The sequence below is a fragment of the Aegilops tauschii genome, chromosome 7 (assembly GCF_002575655.3).
Source record: "Aegilops tauschii subsp. strangulata cultivar AL8/78 chromosome 7, Aet v6.0, whole genome shotgun sequence".
In the NCBI taxonomy this organism is placed as follows: Eukaryota; Viridiplantae; Streptophyta; class Magnoliopsida; order Poales; family Poaceae; genus Aegilops; species Aegilops tauschii.
The window spans coordinates 556,055,820-556,078,311 of record NC_053041.3 but is presented as its reverse complement, the minus strand read 5'-3'; the positions used below and the strand labels follow the sequence as shown (position 1 = coordinate 556,078,311).

At 44.6% G+C, this 22,492-nt stretch overlaps 1 protein-coding gene across 1 annotated transcript; it reads right to left on the bottom strand.

The window, feature by feature from the left end:
- Positions 1–236: 236 nt before the first annotated feature.
- Positions 237–1,738, bottom strand: LOC109766139 (histone H2A). Its single transcript, XM_020324910.4, has one exon. It carries the CDS (start codon positions 838–840, stop codon positions 361–363), a length of 480 nt encoding a protein of 159 aa, XP_020180499.1. The 5' UTR covers positions 841–1,738; the 3' UTR covers positions 237–360.
- Positions 1,739–22,492: the final 20,754 nt, after the last annotated feature.

Here is a 22,492-nt window from a genome sequence, read left to right as displayed (position 1 = left end):
GGCGTGCTGCTGTTGAGGCGAACTTCCCTTCCATCCCATCCCCGTTGCAGCTTCCGGCGGTCGAACACACGGTGTGCACTGCTGAAAATTCTGAGGAAAACTTCGCTCAAACGAATACGCGAATTTTTACCAGTCTTTTCAGTGCCCCGAGCAAGAAATGTTGACAAATTCGAGCAGATCTGAGTCTTTCCACAGCATTGGGTTGCGATATCAAGAACAGACGACAGAGCAAACAATTTGGATAAATCAGAGAGATTTCTGAATTAATTTTTCATGACAGCACAGATCTACATCGACACAATTAGTAAAACAGCGATCACTGTTACAGCAAAGCTTAAGCTAATCGACGCGCGTCTCTCTCTACGCCTTCTTGTCGGCCTTCTTGGGGGACTTGGCGACCTTCTTGGGCGACTTGCCCTCCTTGGGCTCCTTCTCCGCCGTCCTCTTGGGCAGCAGCACCGGGTTGATGTTGGGCAGCACGCCGCCGTGCGCGATGGTCACGCCAGCCAGCAGCCTCCCGAGCTCCTGGTCGTTCCGGACGGCGAGCAGCAGGTGCCTGGGCACGATGCGGGACTTCTTGTTGTCCTTGGCGGCGTTCCCGGCGAGCTCCAGCAGCTCGGCGGCGAGGTACTCCAGGACGGCGGCGAGGTAGACGGGGGCGCCCGTGCCGACGCGCTTCGCGTAGCGGCCATTCTTGAGGTAGCGCCCGATGCGGCCGACGGGGAACTGGAGCCCGGCCTTGACGGACCTCGTCACCGACTTCTTCCTGGGGCCGCCGGCCTTGCGCCCGGCCGCGCCCTTCTTCGCCTTCGCTCCCGCTCCGGTGGCTGAGGCGTCCATGTCTGGTGGCTGGTGCTCGTCGGGACGCGGGAGAGGAGGGGAGGGGATTTGGTTGGTGATTTGGGATTTCGCGGCGGGTGTTCGTGGCTGGACTGCTTGGGAAGAGAGGAGGAGAGGCTGAGTATTTAAAGCGACGGTGGTGGGGCCGTCAATCCGCGTGCACGGGCATTCCACGGTTGGATCGCGAGGAAAACGACCAGCTGGGATGTCCTCTGGGTCAAGATTGTTGGGAAACCGGGGCCACCGAGGGGTGGCGGCGGCCTCGGGCGTATCGCACGGGCTAGCCCCTCCCGTTTCCCCCACTTTACGTTAAGTGGATATTTATCCCTTGACCCCTATCCCTATATAAAGCAACGAGGAGCCATCATTGTAATCCCTGATCATTGATTAATAAAGCTGGTCTCCTCCATCTCTCTGTGTCATTTTACTTTCGCATAGTTCGACTACTTCGTCTACGACGCTCGCCCTCGCTCCGCAACCTCGGACCGGACTCGCCGGCGGAGTTGCGGAACACGTTATCAGCACGCTTCGCTCCATCAACTCTCCGTCAAGCCTGCATCACGCAGGCTTTCGTCGATCCCGCGGAGGTAAAAGATCCGATCCCCACTCTTTGCGAAAATGGATTCCTCTCGTTACTACGATTCCGTTTTTGCGATTAGATTATTTTTCGGATACATCTACCTATGGTGTTGATTTCTCTCCCAAAAACCGAGCGGACGAACACGTCGCCGACCAATGTCGATGTTTTTGGATCACGAGAGACTTGTTGACTACACTATACGGGAGTCGGTACAGATCGTGATCCAGATGATCACGGTACCGCCGCGTTGTACCCGACGTACACGCGTCGTGACGTCCCGAAGGCGCACGATCTTGCCATCCCGAGGCAGATGACGACGTCCCCGTCGCCGCGCTCGCGTGCCTGCTGCACGCGCCGCCCTGCTGGCCGCGACCCCGCTGGTCGCCGGCGCCGCCGTGCTGGTCGTCGCCGTGGCAGCACACCGCCCGCCGTGCTGGTCGTCGCCGTGGCCGTGCTGCTCCGGCCGCGCCGCGCCGGGGCCGAGCCGCGCCGCCGCGTCCGGCCTCCGCGTGCTGTGGCCGCAGCCGCGTGCCGTGCCGGCCGCCGTCGCCGCGTGCTGTGGCCGCAGCCGTCGCAGCCGCGTGCCGTGGCCTGCCGCCGCCTCGCGCGCGCTGGCCTGGTCGCGGTCGCCGCGCGCCGTACCCTCGCGTCGCGGCCCGCCGCCGTGCCGTTGACCGCTGGCCCCTTTCCCCCGGTCGTCGCGCCCCGCTGGCCGGCTCGGCTGTCGCCGCCACGGCGTTGCTCGGGCGCTAGGGCAACCCTAGCGTCGCCCCCCTGGTGGGCAGTGCAACGCCCTGGCCGGCCTGCTGGGCCTGGCTGGACCGGCCCCTTGGTGGGTTTTTCCTAAAAAAAAGGGGAAGGCGCTGGCTGTTGGGCCCAGATGGGCCGCGCGCCGTGGGGATCCAAACAAAAAAAGAAGGTGGCGTCGGCTGCAGCGCGGCGAATCGCGTAGAAACCCCTGGAACTGTCTGTTTTCGCTGAAAATGCATATTTAGGCTTATAAATGCCCCGGGAATTCAATTTTTGGGCTAGTTTTCACATACTAGATGCGCTTAACATGCTATCTTTTGTAACATGATATTATTGTATGATTTTACTGCTGTAGATTAATTGTTTAGCACTCTTAATCATTTAGTAAGTCATATAATAGCATGTTTTAAATATTGGAACGCCATTTTATTGAATAAGTTTATCAACATCGCTTTGTGCAAAAGATTACCTGCTGTAATCTCATGATTTTTGCATAAATCGCAGATGGCCGGAATTGTCCACAAGGAGTTTCCTGAGTTGGCCCAGACAGGGCTGAACTACCTGTCATGATCCTCGGACTGCGAGATCTTTCTCCAGGGCAAAACCCTCCTGAGGGCGATCGGTAAGGGGGCCCAGCTGGCCGTCACTGATCCCAAGTTCGAGACTGAGAATGCGCAGGCTCTGCACTTTCTCCGTCATCACCTGTCACCTACTCTGAAAGATGAGTATATGGCTGAGCGCAGTGCTTCTGGCCTTTGGACCGCTCTTAAGCAGCGGTTTGAGCGGCTGAAGTACACTGTGAAGCCACGTGCAGAGGCAGAGTGGATCCGTCTGAGGTTTGCGGACTTCAAGACGGTTGGGGAGTACAATTCGGCTCTGCACCGGATTTGTACGACTCTTCGGTTGTGTGGTATTGAGATTACCGACTCCCAGAAGATTGAGAAAACCCTATCCACTTTCCACCCCGATGCGGTCCAGTCCTCACGGAACTACCGCCAGGGGAACTACACGAGGTATTCAGAGTTGATTGACGTCCTCCAGGTGGCGGAGGCGCAAGACGAGGTTCTCAAAAAGAACTTTGTCGCGCAACCACTTGGGGGGAGTTCTCGCCAGGAGGTGAACGCTCTCAAAGTCCGCAAGCCTCAACAGAAGAAGAGGGGCCGGAAGGGCAAGAAGAAGGCCCCTCACCCCCCCCCCCCCGCCCCGGCTAAGCAGAACAAGCCGGGCAAGGGAGGGCAAAGGCCTCAGGACTGCTTCCGTTGTGGCTCGGTGGAGCATTTCTCCCACCAGTGCCGCGCACCACAGGAGGTCGTTGATGCATATAAGGCTCGGAAGGCACGTGAGACGCACCTCGCCTTGGTTCAGGAGGGAGCTCCACCGGCGCCCATGGCGGCACCTGTGATGATTGCTACTCCCCCTGCTGCGCCTATAGAGGCGACCCCCGTGGTGCCCATCGCGGCAGCTTTGGCGGTCTCTACCGACGCCCACATCACCATGGAGGTTGACCACATGGCCGCCTCGGCGGCGCCGTCACTAGACATTGATGCTGCCTCCAAGATAATTTCTGAGGAGGATCAGCTCACTAGTATGGAGATTGCGGCGGAAGTGAATGGCTTCTTCACCGAGTCCACTTAGCATACCTCTTTGGTTATCATGATTTCGTGCTTTGATACAATAAAATTGAACAAATTCGATTTGGTTGTAAGCTCTATGAGAGCATAAACTTATTCTTTACTTTGGCGATTGGATGACATTTATTCATTTATTCCATTATTTATACATGATAGCATGTTATGTTCTGAGATGTGTACATTTATTTTTAATGTATTTTCTTCCTCATTACATTAATTAGATGTCATATTTTAGAACGCGTGTGGCGCCCGAATGGAGGAAACGTGCCTTGCTGATAGCGCCACCACTCATACCATTTTACGAGAAACTAAGTATTTTGAGTCCATTAAAAAATATCCGGGAAGTATTATGACAATCGCCGGCTGCGGTTCTCACATAGTTGGCTCCGGACGAGCCACTATTATACTCCCCATGGGAACAACTTTGATCATTAATGATGCGTTGTTGTACCCGGAGTCGACTCGTACTCTATTGAGCTTTAGAGACATCCGCGCTAATGGTTTTCATGTTGAGACCGATGATGAAAACGGCAAGGAGTGCCTACTCATCACAAAGCGGGATGCAGGTGGTAAACATGTTATCGAAAGGCTTCCTTCGTTTGACACAGGGCTATACTACACTAAGATAGTAGCACCGCCCGTGTACACTACCCTCAAGACCGTCTTTAGAAGCTCTGAACTCTTCTGCCTCTGGCACGATAGGTTAGGCCACCCCGGACTTAGGATGATGAGAAATATAATTAACAACTCGCATGGCCATAATGTTAACGTGAAGAACTTCCCGAATCCTGATGATTTCGTGCGCTCCGCATGCGCTAAGGGGAAGTTAGTCATTAGGCCATCACCCCTCAAGGTGAGGGATGAAATCCCCGCGTTCTTGGAACGTATCCAAGGGGACATATGCGGTCCAATTCAGCCCCTCACGGGGCCGTTTCGGTACTTCATGGTGCTCATTGATGCTTCCTCTAAATGGTCCAATGTTTGCCTGCTGTCAACAAGGAACCATGCCTTTGCAAAATTGATCTCACAGATCATACAAATGCGGAATAATTTCCCGGATTATCGTATAAAGTCTATTCGAATGGACAACGCCGAAGAATTTACTTCAAAGGCGTTCGATGATTATTGCATGGCAATGGGAATCAAAGTTGAGCACTCGGTACCACATGTTCATACACAAAATGGACTTGCCGAGGCATTGATTAAAAGAATTAAATTCATTGCCCGACCGCTCCTTCAGGGTTGTAATTTACCAACTACATGTTGGGGCCACGCGGTGTTACACGCGGCTAATCTCATCAACTTTCGACCGTCGGCCTACAACATCCACTCTCCTGTTCAACTTGCGCAAGGGTCGGCACCGAAAATTTCCCACCTTCGTAGGTTCGGTTGCCAGGTATATGTACCAATACCACCCCCTCAGCGATCGGCGATGGGCCCGCTCCATAAGTCGGGGATATACGTTGGTTATGAGACTATGTCCATAATCAGGTATCTGGACCCCATGACAGGAGACTGTCACACGGCTCGTTTTGCTGATTGCATTTTTGACGAGGATCTTTTCCCGACTTTAGGGGGAGAGAATCAACCCCTTGATGCTAAAAGTTGAGAAATCACGTGGCAAGCCACGGGGATCCGCGCTCATGACCCGCGCACTGCTGAGACTGAGAGAGAAGTCCAAAAGATAATAGATTTGCAGTCTTTAGCAAATCAACTGCCCGACCACTTTAGTGACTTAAAGACTGTGACAAAATCGCATGTGCACGCGCGCAATGCACCGGAAAGGGTTGAAATACCGAAGAAAAATGATGGTATGCCCGCTCCCGTCCAAAGGCCTAAAAGGACGAGAAATCCGGCTTCTCAAATCCCAAGTACTCGAGGACGCTCGACGAAAAAGGATAAGAGAGATTTATCACAGCCTGTCGCCAAAGTACCCCAAATTGAAACGGGGAGCCAGTCGAGACCTGGCACAAGTACGGAAAATTCAGTGCACGAAATTCCGGACTTAAACTTTCCCATAGGGGAAACACCCAGCGAAGATGTGAGCGCACACATCGGCGCGGGAAATCTAAAGGACCTTGCTCCCATAATGGGAAATTTGGTAGAGCAAGTGTTTGCGCCTGATGCGCTCCATGACGAAATGGCCATAAATTATATTTATACGGGGGAGTCCCTGAACCGAGCAACGGTGATTGTCGACATCAACTTTGCTACGAAAATTGCCTCAATCATAGATCTTGACCCTGAGCCTAACACGCTCGCTGATTGCAAGAAAAGGTCGGATTGGAAAGATTGGCAGCAGGCAATTACTGCCGAATTATTATCTCTCAACAAAAGGAAGGTGTTCGGACCAGTTTGTCGAACTCCTCCCCACATTCGCCCTGTTGGCCATAGGTGGGTTTTTGTTCGAAAGAGAGATGAAAATAATAAGGTAGTACGGTACAAAGCAAGGCTCGTTGCTCAAGGGTTCACTCAACGACCAGGTGTCGATTTTGAGGAGACTTATTCCCCAGTCATGGATGGAGTTACCGTTAGATACTTGATCTCGATGGCAGTAAACATGGGCTTGAAAATGAAACTAATGGATGTTGTCACTGCTTACCTATATGGTAACTTGGATTCGAACATATACATGAAGGTTCCAGAAGGTATCCCTGTTCCGAACCATGATAGAGCAAATAGGGGTCTATACAGTGTTCAACTTCAAAAGGCACTGTACGAACTCAGACAGTCCGGTAGAATGTGGTACAATCGCTTAAGTGATTTCCTTCATGAGAAGGGCTACACGAGCAATAAAGATTGCCCATGTGTTTTTATACGGCGATCCCAAGATGGATTCTGTATAATCTCGGTGTACGTGGACGATTTAAACATAATCGGTACACCTGAGGATATTGAGGAAGCGAGTTCCTACCTGATGTCGGAATTCGAGATGAAGGATTTGGGTAAAACCAAGTTCTGTCTAGGTCTGCAACTTGAACATTCCCCTGATGGGATTCTAGTGCACCAGTCGGCCTACACCCAGAAGGTGTTGGAAAGATTTGGATTTGATAAGGCATATCCTTCTAAGACCCCGATGGTCGGAAGATCTTTACAGCCAGACAAGGACCCGTTCAGGCCAAAGGAAGAGGGGGAGGAAACTCTGGGACCAGAGGTTCCTTACCTGAGTGCAGTTGGAGCACTCATGTACCTCGCAAATTGTACACGGCCAGACATTGCTTTCGCCGTCAGTTTGCTTGCTCGGTACAGTTCTGAACCTACCAAAAGACATTGGAAAGGTGTCAAGGACGTCTTCCGTTACCTGCAAGGGACGAAAGATCTTGGTCTATTTTATAAGAGGAATCAAGACCTATCTATTATAGGCTATGCCGATGCTGGGTACCTGTCGGACCCGCATGATTGCAAATCGCAGACTGGATATGTTTTCCTTTGTGGTGGAACTGCGTTTTCCTGGAAATCGTCCAAGCAAACACTTGTGTCGACTTCCACGAACCACTCGGAAATCATGGCACTATTCGAAGCGTCAAAAGAGTGTGTATCGCTTCGGCGGATGATCGGCCACATTCAGCAGACATGTGGGCTGAACACCGTACAAACCCCTACCATTATCTATGAAGATAATGCTGCTTGTGTTGCACAAGTCCAGATGGGTTATGTGAAGAGTAACCTCACAAAGCATATTAGTCCCAAGTTCTTCTATGCACATGAGCTGCAACAGTTGAACGAGGTGAGAGTTTTGCATACTAAGTCCTGTGACAATCTTGCTGATATGTTCACTAAATCATTACCGGCATCAACCTTAGAGAGGTGTGTGCGTGGAATCGGTATGATGAGACTTAGAGAGATGCAAGGTTCAGAGGGAGAAACTTCACAAACTCGTCGCTAAAATCTCAATCCTGATGATCGAGTACTCAACTTGATGGTTGAGTGGATTGTACTCTTTTTCCCTTGAGTGAGTTTTCCTGATGTTTCTCACACGAGGTTTTGGACGAGGCAATTCGTGCAATACAACAACGTATACTGTGTGCTCTTTCTCCACATTTTTTCCCACTGGGTTTTTCGGAGTTTTGAGGCATGGATATACGGATAATTACCCAAGGGGGAGTGTTGGGAAACCGGGGCCACCGAGGGGTGGCGGCGGCCTCGTGCGTATCGCACGGGCTAGCCCCTCCCGTTTCCCCCACTTTACGTTAAGTGGGTACTTATCCCTTGACCCCTACCCCCTATATAAAGCAACGAGGAGCCATCATTGTAATCCCTGATCATTGATTAATAAAGCTGGTCTCCTCCATCTCTCTGTGTCATTTTACTTTCGCATACTTCGACTACTTCGTCTACGACGCTCGCCCTCGCTCCGCAACCTCGGACCGGACTCGCCGGCGGAGTTGCGGAACAAAGATATGTGTTTGTGTTTGTAGTAGTATGTTTTTTTTTGAATCATTTGTAGTAGTATGTGTTTGTGTTTGTTGCTGGTTTAATAATACGGTGCTTGTTTTTCTCATCTCCAAAGCGACCCTCAGACCACTTCCAACCATTTGGACCTGATGATTTGTGCTGAAATTTTGTCTATTTTGGGCCAGCCCAATAGTAGTTTCAGAATTTCTAATAAATCCTAAATGCCCACGTAGCTCATTCGTGAAAGAGGTGTAACCAAAGTTTAGTCTCACGTTGCAAGTTTGGTGGGAGTTGGACCTCCTTATAAGGAAGGTTGTTTCCCCACATGTATGGGCATGAGAATAAGAGGGACATTCATGCGCGCTCCTCATCTGCCGGCCGCCTCGCCGCGGAAATGAGCCGAGCCGATGTCTAAATTTTTTCCACGCACGACGGGTATAAGAATGGTCATGCGGGAGCTGAAACGTTTTTCTGTAGTGGAGACTGAATCCAAGCCGTGCACCTCTTCGGTTGTAGACTGTTTGCTTAATCTCAGCTTGCGACGTGCACCGCAGGTCGGGACAGTTGGCCTCCGAAACCCCACCTCTTTGAGTCCTGTACGGGAGAAGGGTGATAAGGTTTTTGGGGAGCGCTCTGCGCAACTACTGACTGATTCATCACAGACGATCCGGACGTCGACGACCACTTACCCAACAACGACTTCTTCCCTAATGTCGACAACCTCTTCGACGACATGACCGGCGAGGACGTCGACCCTAAGACCAGTGCTTCTGTCGTTGTTCCCTGCGTTCTCATACTCTTTCTGTTCGAGGTTCTGTCACATTTTCTTGCTCTAGTGTGTGCTCTAAATATGTTCCGTTCTAGTTCATATATGCAGATGTCATTTACCTTCTCTCTGTCAGATTGCATGATTTCTTTTATCTCTGCTATAATAGTCATGTTTTATCTAGTATTTCTGTTAATAAAACCATTCGGTAAATTTCTCATATTTGCAACAATCCAAAAACCTTATTATAGGCAATTTACCCCGAGTGGTTTTGCTGCTTCCATGAGACCTCCTATGAGGGTATCCACTATAAGAGGTGGCGCGTGAGAGCCGTTCTATGGTTTCAAACCATGAGCTGCTATGACACCACTCTTGGCAAACCTGAAGGAGATTATGATGCTCAACAGGAACAAGCTTTTCAGATGATGGATACCCTGTTTAAGGCTGCTCTCTTGAGTGTTCTTGGTGAGAACATAGTTAATGCTTATGCGTCAGTTGACAATGGAATAGATATGTGGGACGCACTCGAGGCCAAGTTTGGGGTCTCGGATGCCGGCACTCAGTTGTACATCATGGAGCAATTCTATGACTACTGGATGAATGATGAGCGCTCTGTGGTTGAGCAAGCTCATGAGATACAGTCATTTGCTAGAAAACTCGAGCACTTCAATTGTATGTTACCGGACAAGTTTGTTGCCGGAGGCATCATCACTAAGCTTCCTCCCTCGTGGAGAAACTTTACTACCTTACTGAAGCATAAGATGCAAGAGTTTTCTGTTCCGGATCTAATCGGTACTCTTGATGTGGAAGAAAAGGCGAGAGCAAAAGACACATGTGCTCGACGTATTGAGGGAGGATCTAGTGCCAATCTGGTACAGAAGAAAAACTTCCAACCCCACAAGTTCAAGAACAAGGGCAAGTTTGATTGTAAAGCAGAGTTTGATGGGAAGAACAAGGTTGTACAACACACCAACTTCAAGAAGAAAAATGACAAGAAGAAAGGTGTTTGTCATGTCTGCAGAGATCCTGACCATTGGGCTCCTAGTTGCCCTAATCGTTATGACAAGCGTCATCTTGGGAAAGGCGGCAAGACCGCTAATGTTGTCATTGGTGACACTAACATGAAGGATGTTGGGTATGGTATGTTTCCCACTATTCTTTCAGTATGTCATTTTCCTGATTGGTTGATTGACACGGGTGCTAATGTGCATGTATGTGGTGATATTTCCATGTTTTCGTCTTATCAGACCGCAGGGAGTTCCATCGTGCTGATGGGTAACGGTTCAAGTGCTTCTGTTCGTGGTGTTGGCACGGTCGATCTGAAGTTTACTTCGGGAAGATCGTGCGGCTGAAGAACATGCATTATGTCCCCTCCGTTAATAAAAATCTTGTTAGCAGATCTCCACAGTGTAGAGGGGGCTACAAGCTTGTCTTTGAGTCGAATAAATTTGTAATATCCAAGTATGGAACTTTTGTTGGTAAAGGCTATGAGTCAGGAGGCCTATTTCGTTTATCCTTGTCAGATGTTTGCAATAAAGTTGTTAATCATGTTTGCAACAATAGTGAATCAAATGTGTGGCATTCACGTCTTTGTCATGTTAAATTTGGTTGCATGTTGATACATCTCCGTCGTATCTACATTTCCTAACCCTTTTGCTCTTGTTTTGGACTCTAATTTGCATGATTTGAATGAAACTAACCCAGACTGATGTTGTTTTCAGCAGAACTACCATGGTGTTGTTTTTTGTGCAGAAATAAAAGTTCTCAGAACAGAATGAAGCTTTTTGGAGAATTGTTTTACAATAAAAGAAAAATACTGGAGCCAAGAGCCATCGGAGGGGGCCCCTGGCTGAGCACAACCCACCAGGGCGCCCGCCCCCCTCCTGGCGCGCCCAGGTGGGTTGTGCCCACCTAGTGGCCCTGCAGACCCTAACTCCGACGCTATAAAATCCAATTTTTGGCGAAAAAATCAGGGAGGAAGAATTATCGCGTTTTACGAGACGGGGCCGCCGCCGCCTCCTGTTGTTCATCAGGAGGCCAGATCTGGAGTCCGTTTGGGGCTCCGGGGAGGGGAATCTTCGATCTTCGTCATCACCAACCCTTCTTCATCACTGATTCCATGATGCTCCCCACCTAGAGTGAGTAATTCCTTCGTAGGCTCATTGGTCGGTGAGGAGTTGGATGAGATTCATCATGTAATTGAGTTAGTTTTGTTTGGGCTTGATCCCTAGTATCCACTATGTTATGAGATTGATGTTACTATGACTTTGCTATGCTTAATGCTTGTCACTAGGGCCCGAGTGCCATGAATTCAGATCTGAACTATTTATGTTTTCACATTATATCTATGTTCTAGATCCGATCTTGCAACTTATATGCACCTGCTATGTGTGATGATCCGTAAACCCCGGAGTGACAATAGTCGGGATACTTTCCGGTGATGACTGTAGTTTGAGGAGTCTATGTATTCACTTCGTGTTAATGCTTTGTTCCGGTTCTCTATTAAAAGGAGGCCTTAATATCCCATAGTTTCCTTATGGACCCTGCTGCCATGGGAGGGTAGGACAAAAGATGTCATGCAAGTTCTTTTCATGAGCACGTATGACTATTTACGGAATACATGCCTACATTATATTTATGAACTGGAGCTAGTTTCATATCACCCTAGGTTGTGACTGTTATATGATGAATATCATCCAATGAATCCACCGATCCAATGCCCATGAGTTTTTCACATATTGTTCTTGCTAAGTTACTACTGTTGTTGCTACTAAACCATTGCTATCACTGTTACTGTTACTGTTACTATTATCACTACTATCAAAATTATCATATTACTGTGCTACCGATCATCTTGCTGCAGATATTTAATCTCCACGTGTGGCTGAATTGACAACTCAGCTGCTAATACTTACAAATATTCTTTGGCTCTCCTTGTGTCGAATCAATAAATTTGGGTTGAATACTCTACCCTCGAAAATTGTTGCGATCCCTGTACTTGTGGGTTATCAAGACCTTTTTATGGCGTCGTTGCGGGGGAGCATAGCTATATTTGTTCAGTCACTTGGGATTTTTATCTATCTATCACTATGAAGAATCTGAAGAATACCAAGACTAAGATTTTTCCCTCTAAGACGAGGGGAGGTAAGGAACTGCCATCTAGCCACTTAATTCACCTTCTATTTTGAGTATACTTGCAACACCACCACATGCTATTAATCTTGATATGTCGCAAGTTATTGATGATACTACTTCTGCTATGAATGCTACTCATGATGATGCTAGTACCTTGCTTGATGATGTTGTGCCACTAAGTGAATTTCTTGATGAACAAATTGCTAGAGCTAAAGAGAATGAAATTATTGAAACTGATGAGATCACTGAAACTTATGAAGTACTTGAAACTGAAAATCTTGAAATACCTGTTAGACCTAGCGCTCCTAGATATGAATTGCCTAAGGTACCCGAAGGATATGTTATGGATGAGGAGACAGCTAGAGACTTTCTTGCTTGTAATGATAGAGATGATCTAAAGAAATTATTACGCAAGCTGAAAGAAAACTCTTCGAATGCTAGAATGCAATATGACCTTAGGTTTACTACTTCACCTATCTTTGTTACTGATAAGGATTATGAATTCTCTATCGACTCAGAATTAATTACTTTGGTTGAATCTGATCCTTTCCATGGCTATGAAACTAAAACTATAGTGGCACATCTTACTAAGTTAAATGATATAGCCACCCTTTTTGCTCATGATGAGAAAAATTGCTAGTATTATATTCTCAAGTTATTTCCGTTCTCATTAAAGGGTGATGCTAAGATATGGTACAATACTCTTGCTCCTGGTTGTGTGCGTAGTCCCCAGGATATGATTTATTACTTCTCTGAAAAATATTTTCCTACTCATAAAAAACAAGCTGCCTTATAGGAAATATTTAACTTTGTGCAAATTGAAGAAGTGAGTATCCCACAAGCTTGAGGGAGGCTTCTCCAATTTCTTAATGCTTTGCCTGATCATCCACTTAAGAAAAATGAAATACTTGATATCTTCTATAATGGACTAACCGATGCTTCTAGGGACTTCCTAGAGAGTTGTGCTGGTTGTGTTTTCAGGGAACGAACTGTTGAACAAGCTGAGGAATTATTGAATAATATATTGAAAAATTATGATGATTGGACTCTTCCTAAACCACCACCTAAACCCACTCCGAAGAAGAGGGGTATCTTATATCTCAGTCCCGAAGATATGCAAGAGGCAAACAAAAGTATGATGGAAAAAGGTATTGAAGCAGAGGATGTTAAGAATTTACCACCTGTTGAAGAAATACATGGACTGAATACACCACCTCCACGGGTGGTAGAGGTAAATTCTTTATTAAAGTTAGATGAATGTGACATCCCTTATAATAAACATCCTAGCCAATGCTTGTATGAGTTTGACAACTACATTAGAAAACAAGATCACTTATATGCTAACGTTACGAAACAATTGAAATATAATTCTGATATGATTGCCCGCTTCAGTGACTTGTTATTTAGAATCTCCAATGATGTTAGAGGTGTAGGAAAATATGCCTCTATGGTTCAAACTCAACTAGAACAAGTTGCTAAATCTCAAAGAGAATTGCTTGATGAAATGAATTATAATATGAATGATCATTGCTACTAGAGTAGTGACTAGAGGAGGTAGAATGACTCAGGAACCAATTTATCCTAAAGGACACCCTAAAAGAATTGAACAAGATTCACAAAGAATTAATAAAGATGCACCTAGTCCTTCTAAAAAGAAAAAGAAGAAGAAAAATGATAGGACTTTGCATACCTCCAGTGAACCTGAGATAGAAAAACCTTCTGAAGATAACAATGATGTCTCTATTTCTGATGCTGAAACTCAATCTGGTAATGAACATTCACCTAGTGATAATGAAAATGATAATGATGTTCATGAAGATACCCACCCAGACAATGGTAAAGAACCAGATAATGATGTTGAAATAGAACGATTTGTTGATCTTGATAACCCACAACCTAAAAATAAAAGATATGATAAAAGAGACTTTGTTGCTAGAAAACATGGAAGAGAAAGAGAACCATGGGTTCAAAAACCCATGCCCTTTCCACCTAAACCAACTAAGAAAAAAGATGATGAAGAATTTGAACGCTTTGCTGAAATGCTTAGGCCAGTCTTTTTGCGCACTCGCTTGACTGATATTTTAAAGATGGCCCCTTATGCAAAATACATGAACGACATCATCACTAATAAGAGGAAAATACCTGAAGCTGGAATCTCCACCATGCTTGCTAACTACTCATTTAAGGATGGAGTACCTAAAAAACTTGGAGATTCGGGAATACCAACTATACCTTGCTCCATCAAATGAAATTATGTCAAAACTGCTTTATGTGACTTAGGAACTGGTGTTAGTTCTATGCCTTTCTCCTTATATAAAAGACTTGATTTGAATAAACTCACACCTACTGAAATATCTTTGCAAATGGCTGATAAATCAACTGCCATACCTATCGGTATTTGTGAGGATGTGCCCGTTGTTGTTGCAAATGTTACTATCTTAACTGACTTTGTTATACTTGAGATGCCCGAGGATGACAACATGCCGATTATCCTTGGTAGACCCTTCTTGAATACTGCAGGGGATATTATTGATTGCAATAAAAGCAAGGTCACTTTTCATATCAATGGTAATGAGCACACGGTGCACTTTCCGAAGAAACAATTCCAAGTGAATGGTATTAATGTTATTGAAAAATCTCCCACACTCAATATTGGAAGTTTTCAACTACCTCTACCTACTGCCAAAAAGAAATATGAAATGCTTATTGTTGGGGATATGCATATTCCCATTGAGGTAACTTAGTGTTTTATGAAAGTTCTTCGTTTTCATGCTAATTGGAAGTGGTTGTTAATAAGACTTGATCTACCTTATTAATGGATCATTTTTGAGAGGTATGAAGCTGATGAATGTGTTGGGGAATGTTGCATGAAAACAAAAAAAATCCTACGCCCATGCAAGATCTATCAGCAACGAGAGGGTAGAGTGTGTCTATGTACCCTCGTAGACCATAAGTGGAAGAGTTTCACAACGCGGTTGATGTAGTTGAACTTTCTTCGCGATCCAACCGATCGAGTACTGAATGTACGGCACCTCTGCGTTCAGCACACGTTCAGCTCGGTGACGTCCAAGCCTTCCTGATCCAGCAAGACGGCGAGGTAGTGGATGAGTTTCGACAGCACGACGGCGTAGTGACGGTGATGGTAAGCTATCTCCACAGGGCTTCGCCTAAGCACTACGAAACTATGACCGGGGGTGTAAACGGTGGACGGGGTGCCGCACACGGCTAGGCAATTGTCTGTTGTGTGCTAGGCGCCCCCCTCCCACATATATATAGGTGAGTGATATGTCCATTTTGCATCATCTTTACCTACTATTATTTATGTTGTTTTATTGCATAATAATGCTTTTTGGAGTAATTCTAGTGCCTTTTCTCTCATAATATGCAAGGTTCACACAAAGAGGGAGAATTCCGGCAGCTGGAAATCTGGACCTGAAAAAGCTATGTCAGGCTACCTATTCTGCACAACTCCAAATGAGCTGAAAGTTCACGAGGAATTTTTGTGGAATAAATGAGAATTATTGTAGCAAATAAGTACCAAAGGGGGCCCACCAGGTGGGCACAACCCACCTGGGCGCGCCAGAGAGCCCATGCGCGCCCTGGTGGGTTGTGCTCCCCTCGGCCCACCTCCGATGCCCCGCTTCTGGTACATAAGTCATTTTGACCTAGAAAAATAAGGTGAGGACTTTCGGGATGAAGCGCCGCCATCTCGAGGCAGAACTTGGGCAGGAGCACTTTTGCCCTCCGGCGGAGCGATTCCGTCGGGGGAACTTCCCTCCCGTCGGGGGAAATCATCGTCATCATCATCACCAACAACTCTCCCATCTTGGGGAGGGCAATCTCCATCAACATCTTCAACAACACCATCTCCTCTCAAAACCTAGTTCATCTCTTGTGTTCAATCTTTGTACCGGAACTATAGATTGGTGCTTGTGGGTGACTAGTAGTGTTGATTACATCTTTTAGTTTATTACTATATGGTTTATTTGGTGGAAGATTATATGTTCAGATGCATTATGCTATTTAATACCCCTCTGATCTTGAGCATGATTATCATTCGTGAGTAGTTACTTTTGTTCTTGAGGTCATGGGAGAAATCATGTTGCAAGTAATCATGTGAACTTGCTCTGTGTTTGATATTTTGATGATATGTATGTTGTGATTCCCTTAGTGGTGTCATGTGAACGTTGACTACATGACACTTCACCATATGTGGGACTAAGGGAATGCATTGTGGATATTAGAAGATGGGTTGCGAGAGTGACAGAAGCTTAAACCCTGGTTTATGTGCTATTCCGTAAGGGACCGATTGGATCCAAAAGTTTAATGCTATGGTTAGAATTTATTCTTAATACTTTTCTCGTAGTTGCGGATGCTTGCGAGGGGGTTAATCATAAGTGGGAGGTTTTTTCAAGTAAGAATAGCACCTAAGCACCGGTCCACCCACATACCAAATTATCAAAGTAGCGAACACGAATCGAACCAAAATGATGGAAGTGACTAGATGAAATTCCCGTGTACCCTCACAACACTTTGCTTATCATAAGAGACCATTTTGGCATGTCCTTTGCCTCAAAAGGATTGGGCTACCTTGTGATACATCTCCAACGTATCTATAATTTTTGATTGTTCCATGCTATTATATTATCTGTTTTGGATGTTTAATGGGCTTTAATATGCTCTTTTATATTATTTTTGGGACTAACCTATTAACCGAGGGCCCAGTGCCAGTTTCTGTTTTTTTTGCCTATTTTAGGGTTTTGCAGAAAAAGAATACCAAACGGAGTCCAAACGGAATGAAACCTTCGCGGTGATCTTTCTTGCACCAAAAGCAAATCAGAAGACTTGGAGATGAAGTCAGAGACGTAACGAGGAGGCCACGAGGCAGGAGGGTGCGCCCAGGGGGTAGGTGCGCCCCCACCATCGTGGGCCCCTCGTAGCTCCCCTGACCCAGTTCCTTCGCCTATATATACTCTTGTACCCTAAAAACATCAGGGGGGCCACGAAACCACTTCTCCACCGCCGCAACCTTCTGTACCCGTGAGATCCCATCTTGGGGCCTTTTCCGGCGATCTACCAGAGGGGGATTCAATCATGGAGGGCTTCTACATCAACACCATTGCCTCTCCGATGAAGCGTGAGTATTTTACCACAGACCTTTGGGTGCATAGTTATTAGCTAGATGGCTTCTTCTCTCTCTTGATTCTCAATACAAAGTTCTCCTCGATGTTCTTGGAGATCTATTCGATGTAATACTCTTTTGCGGTGTGTTTGCCGAGATCCGATGAATTGTGGATTTATGATCAAGATTATCTATGAATATTATTTGGTTCTTCTCTGAATTCTTATATGCATGATTTGATGTCTTTGCAAGTCTCTTCGAATTATCGGTTTAGTTTGGCCTACTAGATTGATCTTTCTAGCAATAGGAGAAGAGCTAAGCTTTGGGTTCAATCTTGCAGTGTCCTTTCCCAGTGACAGTAGGGGCAGCAAGGCACGTATTGTATTGTTGCCATCGAGGATAACAAGATGGGGTTTTCATCATATTGCTTGAGTTAATTCCTCTACATCATGTCATCTTGCTTAATGCTTTACTCCGTTCTTTATGGACTTAATACTCTAGATGCATGCTGGATAGCGGTCGATGTGTGGAGTAATAGTAGTAGATGCAGGCAGGAGTCGGTCTACTTGAGATGGACGTGATGCCTATGTTCATGATCATTGCCTTAGATGTCATCATAATTATGCGCTTTTCTATCAATTGCCCAGCAGTAATTCGTTCACCCATCGTAATATATGCTATCTTGAGAGAAGCCACTAGTGAAACCTATGGCCCCCGGGTCTCTTTTCCATATTATTGAATCTCGTTTACATCTTGCTATTTTCTGATCTACTATTTTGCAATCTTTACTTTCCAATCTATAAACCCAAATACTAAAAATATTTACTTTACTATCTCTATCAGATCTCACTTTTGCGAGTGACCGTGAAGGGATTGACAACCCCTTTATCGCGTAGGTTGCAAGTTCTTGATTGTTTGTGCAGGTATTTGGTGACTTGTGCGTCATCTCCTACTGGATTGATACCTTGGTTCTCAAAACCGAGGGAAATACTTACGCTACTTTGCTGCATCACCCTTTTCTCTTCAAGGGAAAACCAACGCAAGCTCAAGAGGTAGCAAGAAGGATTTCTGGCGCCGTTGCCGGGGAGATCTTCGTCAAGTCAAGCCATACCAAGTACCCATCATAAACTCTTCTCCCTTGCATTACATTATTCACCATTCGCCTCTCGTTTTCCTCTCCCCCACTTCTAAAATGATTTTCGAAAACCTTTTCCTTTTCTTCGCCTTCTTCCGTTCGATCTTTTGTTTGGTTGTGTTACCATGTGCCCTCTATTTGCTTGCATCTTCGCTTGCTAAATATCTAAGTTTACGGATCCTCATCCACTTGCTAATATTTTTAAGAGAGCCAATTATGATGAACCAACTGCTAGTGAGTTTTGTGCACTAGATTATCTTTATGAAGTTTTGCTTGAAAGTCGTGAATCTGAAAATTGTGATGAAGAAATTTATGAAGAGATTCATGATAGCTCCTCGAATAAAAAGCATGATTGCAATGATTTTACTATACATTTTATTGATGTAAATTGTGCTAATAATATGCAAAACCCTAAGCTTGGGGATGCTAGTTTTGCTATGTCCTGTACTTGTTGCAATGATCATGATTGGGGTGATTCTTCTTCTTATGATCTTGAAAATTTATGTAAGCCCCATGATGAATATGAGATTGATAATAGTGTTTGCAGTAATATTGAAAGTGGCTTTGGAAGAGTGTCAACTTTAGATCCCACATATTTGGATAATTTTCAATCTTATTAAATTTTTGATAAAAGTGGGTTTGGAGAGGTCATGACTTTAGTTAATGTTGATCCCACTATTTTGGAAGAGTGTCAACCTTGCATGCATGTGGATCGTGTTGAGAATATGTTATGTGATAGATATATTGTTGAATTTCGTTATGATCCTACATGTAATTATTATGAGAGATGAAAATATGGTTGTAGAAATTTTCATGTTACTAAATTACCTCTCTTCATGTTGAAATTGCTATCGTCTCTTTCTTCTTCCTTGCATATGCTAGTTTTTGCTTGCCTTGAAAATTTATTTGCTTATAAAATGCCTATGAATAGGAATTATGTTAGACTTAGATGTGTTTGTCACGTGTTTTATGATGCTCTCTTTGTGCTTCAATTCTTCTCTTTTATGTGAGCATCATTGAAATTATCAATGCCTAGCTAGGGGCGTTAAACGATAGTGCTTGTTGGGAGGCAACCCAATTATATTTTTGTTCTTTGCTTTTTGCTCCTGTTTAGTAATAAATAATTCATCTAGACTCTGGTTATATGTGGTTTTAAGTTTTAATTAGTGTTTGTGCCAAGTAGAACCTTTGGGAAGACTTGGGTGAAGTCAATGCGATCTTGCTGTAAAAAACAGAAACTTTTGCGCTCACGAGATTAGCTGTCATTTTTTACAGAAGGGTGGTTTTAGGTTGATTCTTTTTGCATAAGATTAATAGACAAATTCCTCACGTCCACCAATTTATTTCATAATTTTTGGATTTACATAAGTATTCGAAAGTTACAGATTACCACAGACTGTTCTGTTTTTGATAGATTCTGTTTTTTGCGTGTTGTTTGCTTGTTTTGATGAATCTATGAGTAGTATCGGGGGTATGAACCATAGAGAAGTTGGAATACAGTAGGTTTTACACCAATATAAATAAAGAATGAGTTCACAACAGTACCTTAAAGTGGTGATTTATTTTCTTATACGAACGGAGCTCATGAGATTTTCTGTTGAAGTTTTGTGTTGTGAAGTTTTCAAGTTTTGGGTAAGGATTTGATGGACTTTGTAATAAGGAGTGGCAAGAGCCTAAGCTTGGGGATGCCCCGGAAGGCATCCCCTCTTTCGTCTTCATCTATCGGTAACTTTACTTGAGGCTATATTTTTATTCACCACATGATATGTGTTTTGCTTGGAGCATCTTGTATGATTTGAGTCTTTGCTTTTTAGTTTACCACAATCATCCATGCTGTACAAACCTTTTGGGAGAGACACGTATGATTCATGATTTATTAGAATACTCTATGTGCTTCACTTATATATTTTGAGCTAGACAATATTGCTCTAGTGCTTCACTTATATTTTTTTAGAGCACGGCGGTGGTTGTATTTTATAGAAATTGTTGAACTCTCATGCTTCACTTACATTATTTTGAGAGTCTTTTAGAACAGCATGGTAATTTGCTTTGGTTATAAAACTAGCCCTAATATGATAGGCATCCAAGATGGATATAATAAAATCTTTCATAAAAAGTGCGTTGAATACTATGAGAAGTTTGATTCTTGATGATTGTTTTGAGATGTAAAGATGGTGATATTAGAGTCATGCTAGTAGAGTAATTGTGAATTTGATAAATACTTGTGTTGAGGTTTGTGAGTCCCGTAGCATGCACGTATGGTAACCGTTGTGTAACAAATTTGGAGCATGAGGTATTCATTGATCGTATTCCTTATGAGTGGCGGTCGGGGACGAGCGATGGTCTTTTCTTACCAATCTATCTCCCAAGGAGCATGCGCGTAGTATTTTGTTCAATGACTAATAGATTTTTGCAATAAGTATGTGAGTTCTTTATGACTAAGTTGAGTCCATGGATTATACGCACTCTCACCCTTCCACCATTGCTAGCCTCTCTAGTACCGCGCAACTTTCGCCGGTACCATAAACCCACCATTTACTTTCCTCAAAACAGCCACCATACCTACCTTTTATGGCATTTCCATAGCCATTCCGAGATATATTACCATGCAACTTTCCACCGTTTCATTTACTATGACACGCTTCATTATTGTCATATTGCTTTGCATGATCATGTAGTTGACATCGTATTTTGTGGGAAAGCCACCGTTCATAATTCTTTCATACATGTCACTCTTGATTCAATACACATCCCGGTACACCGCCAGAGGCATTCACATAGAGTCATATTTTGTTCTAAGTATCGAGTTGTAATTCTTGAGTTGTAAGTAAATAGAAGTGTGATGGTCATCATTATTAGAGCATTGTCCCATGTGAGGAAATAAAAAAAGAGAGGCTAAATAAGCCAATGAAAAAAAGAGGCCAAAGAAGCCAAACAAAAAAATGAGAGAAAAAGAGAGAAGGGGCAATGCTACTATCCTTTTTCCACACTTGTGCTTCAAAGTAGCACCATGATCTTTATGAAAGAGAGTCTCTTATTTTGTCACTTTCATATACTAGTGGGAATTTTTAGTATAGAACTTGGCTTGTATATTCCAATGATGGGCTTCCTCAAAATGCCCTAGGTATTCGTGAGCAAGCAAGTTGGATGCACACCCACTTAATTTCTTTTTGAGCTTTCACACACTTATAGCTCTAGTGCATCCGTTGCATGGCAATCCCTACTCACTCACATTGATATCTGTTGATGGGCATCTCCAACGCCTAGTTGATGTGAGACAATCTCCTTCTTTTTGTATTCTCCACAACCACCATTCTATTCCACCCATAGTGCTATATCCATGGCTCACGCTCATGTATTGCGTGAAAGTTGAAAAGGTCTGAGAACATCAAAGTATGAAAAAATTGCTTGGCTTGTCATCGGGGTTGTGCATGATTTGAGTTTTTTTGTGTGACGGAGATGGAGCATAGCCAAACTATATGATTTTGTAGGGATAAGCTTTCTTTCGCCATGTTATTTTGAGAAGACATGATTGCTTTGTTAGTATGCTTGTTATTTTTATGTCAATATTAAACTTTTGTCTTGAATCTTTCAGATCTGAATATTCATGCCAAAATAAAGAAAATTACATTGATAAATATGTTAGGTAGCATTCCACATCAAAAATTCTGTTTTATCATTTACCTACTCGAGGACGAGCAGGAATTAAGCTTGGGGATGCTTGATACGTCTCCAACGTATCTATAATTTTTGATTGTTCTATGCTATTATATTATCTGTTATGGATGTTTAATGGGCTTTAATATGCTCTTTTATATTATTTTTGGGACTAACTGTCGGGGAAACCGATCACATATGGGGTCACAAGGATCCCATCTATGTTCGGCGGGGGGTTAGTTGCACGAAGAGCAGGTCAAGCCGTTAGGACACGGAGGATTTTTATCCAGGTTCGGGCCGCGAGGATGCATAATACCCTAGTCCTGCTTTATCAGGTTTATGAGTGTTCTTAAGCTTTTGAACTAGCTATGATGCGTGCTTTGTCCAAAAGTCCGAATCCTCTCTCTGTGTGCTTTGGGCCTCCTTTCATACACAAAGGGGTTGCCACAGTGGCACACAGGAGGTGGCAAGCTAAAACGAT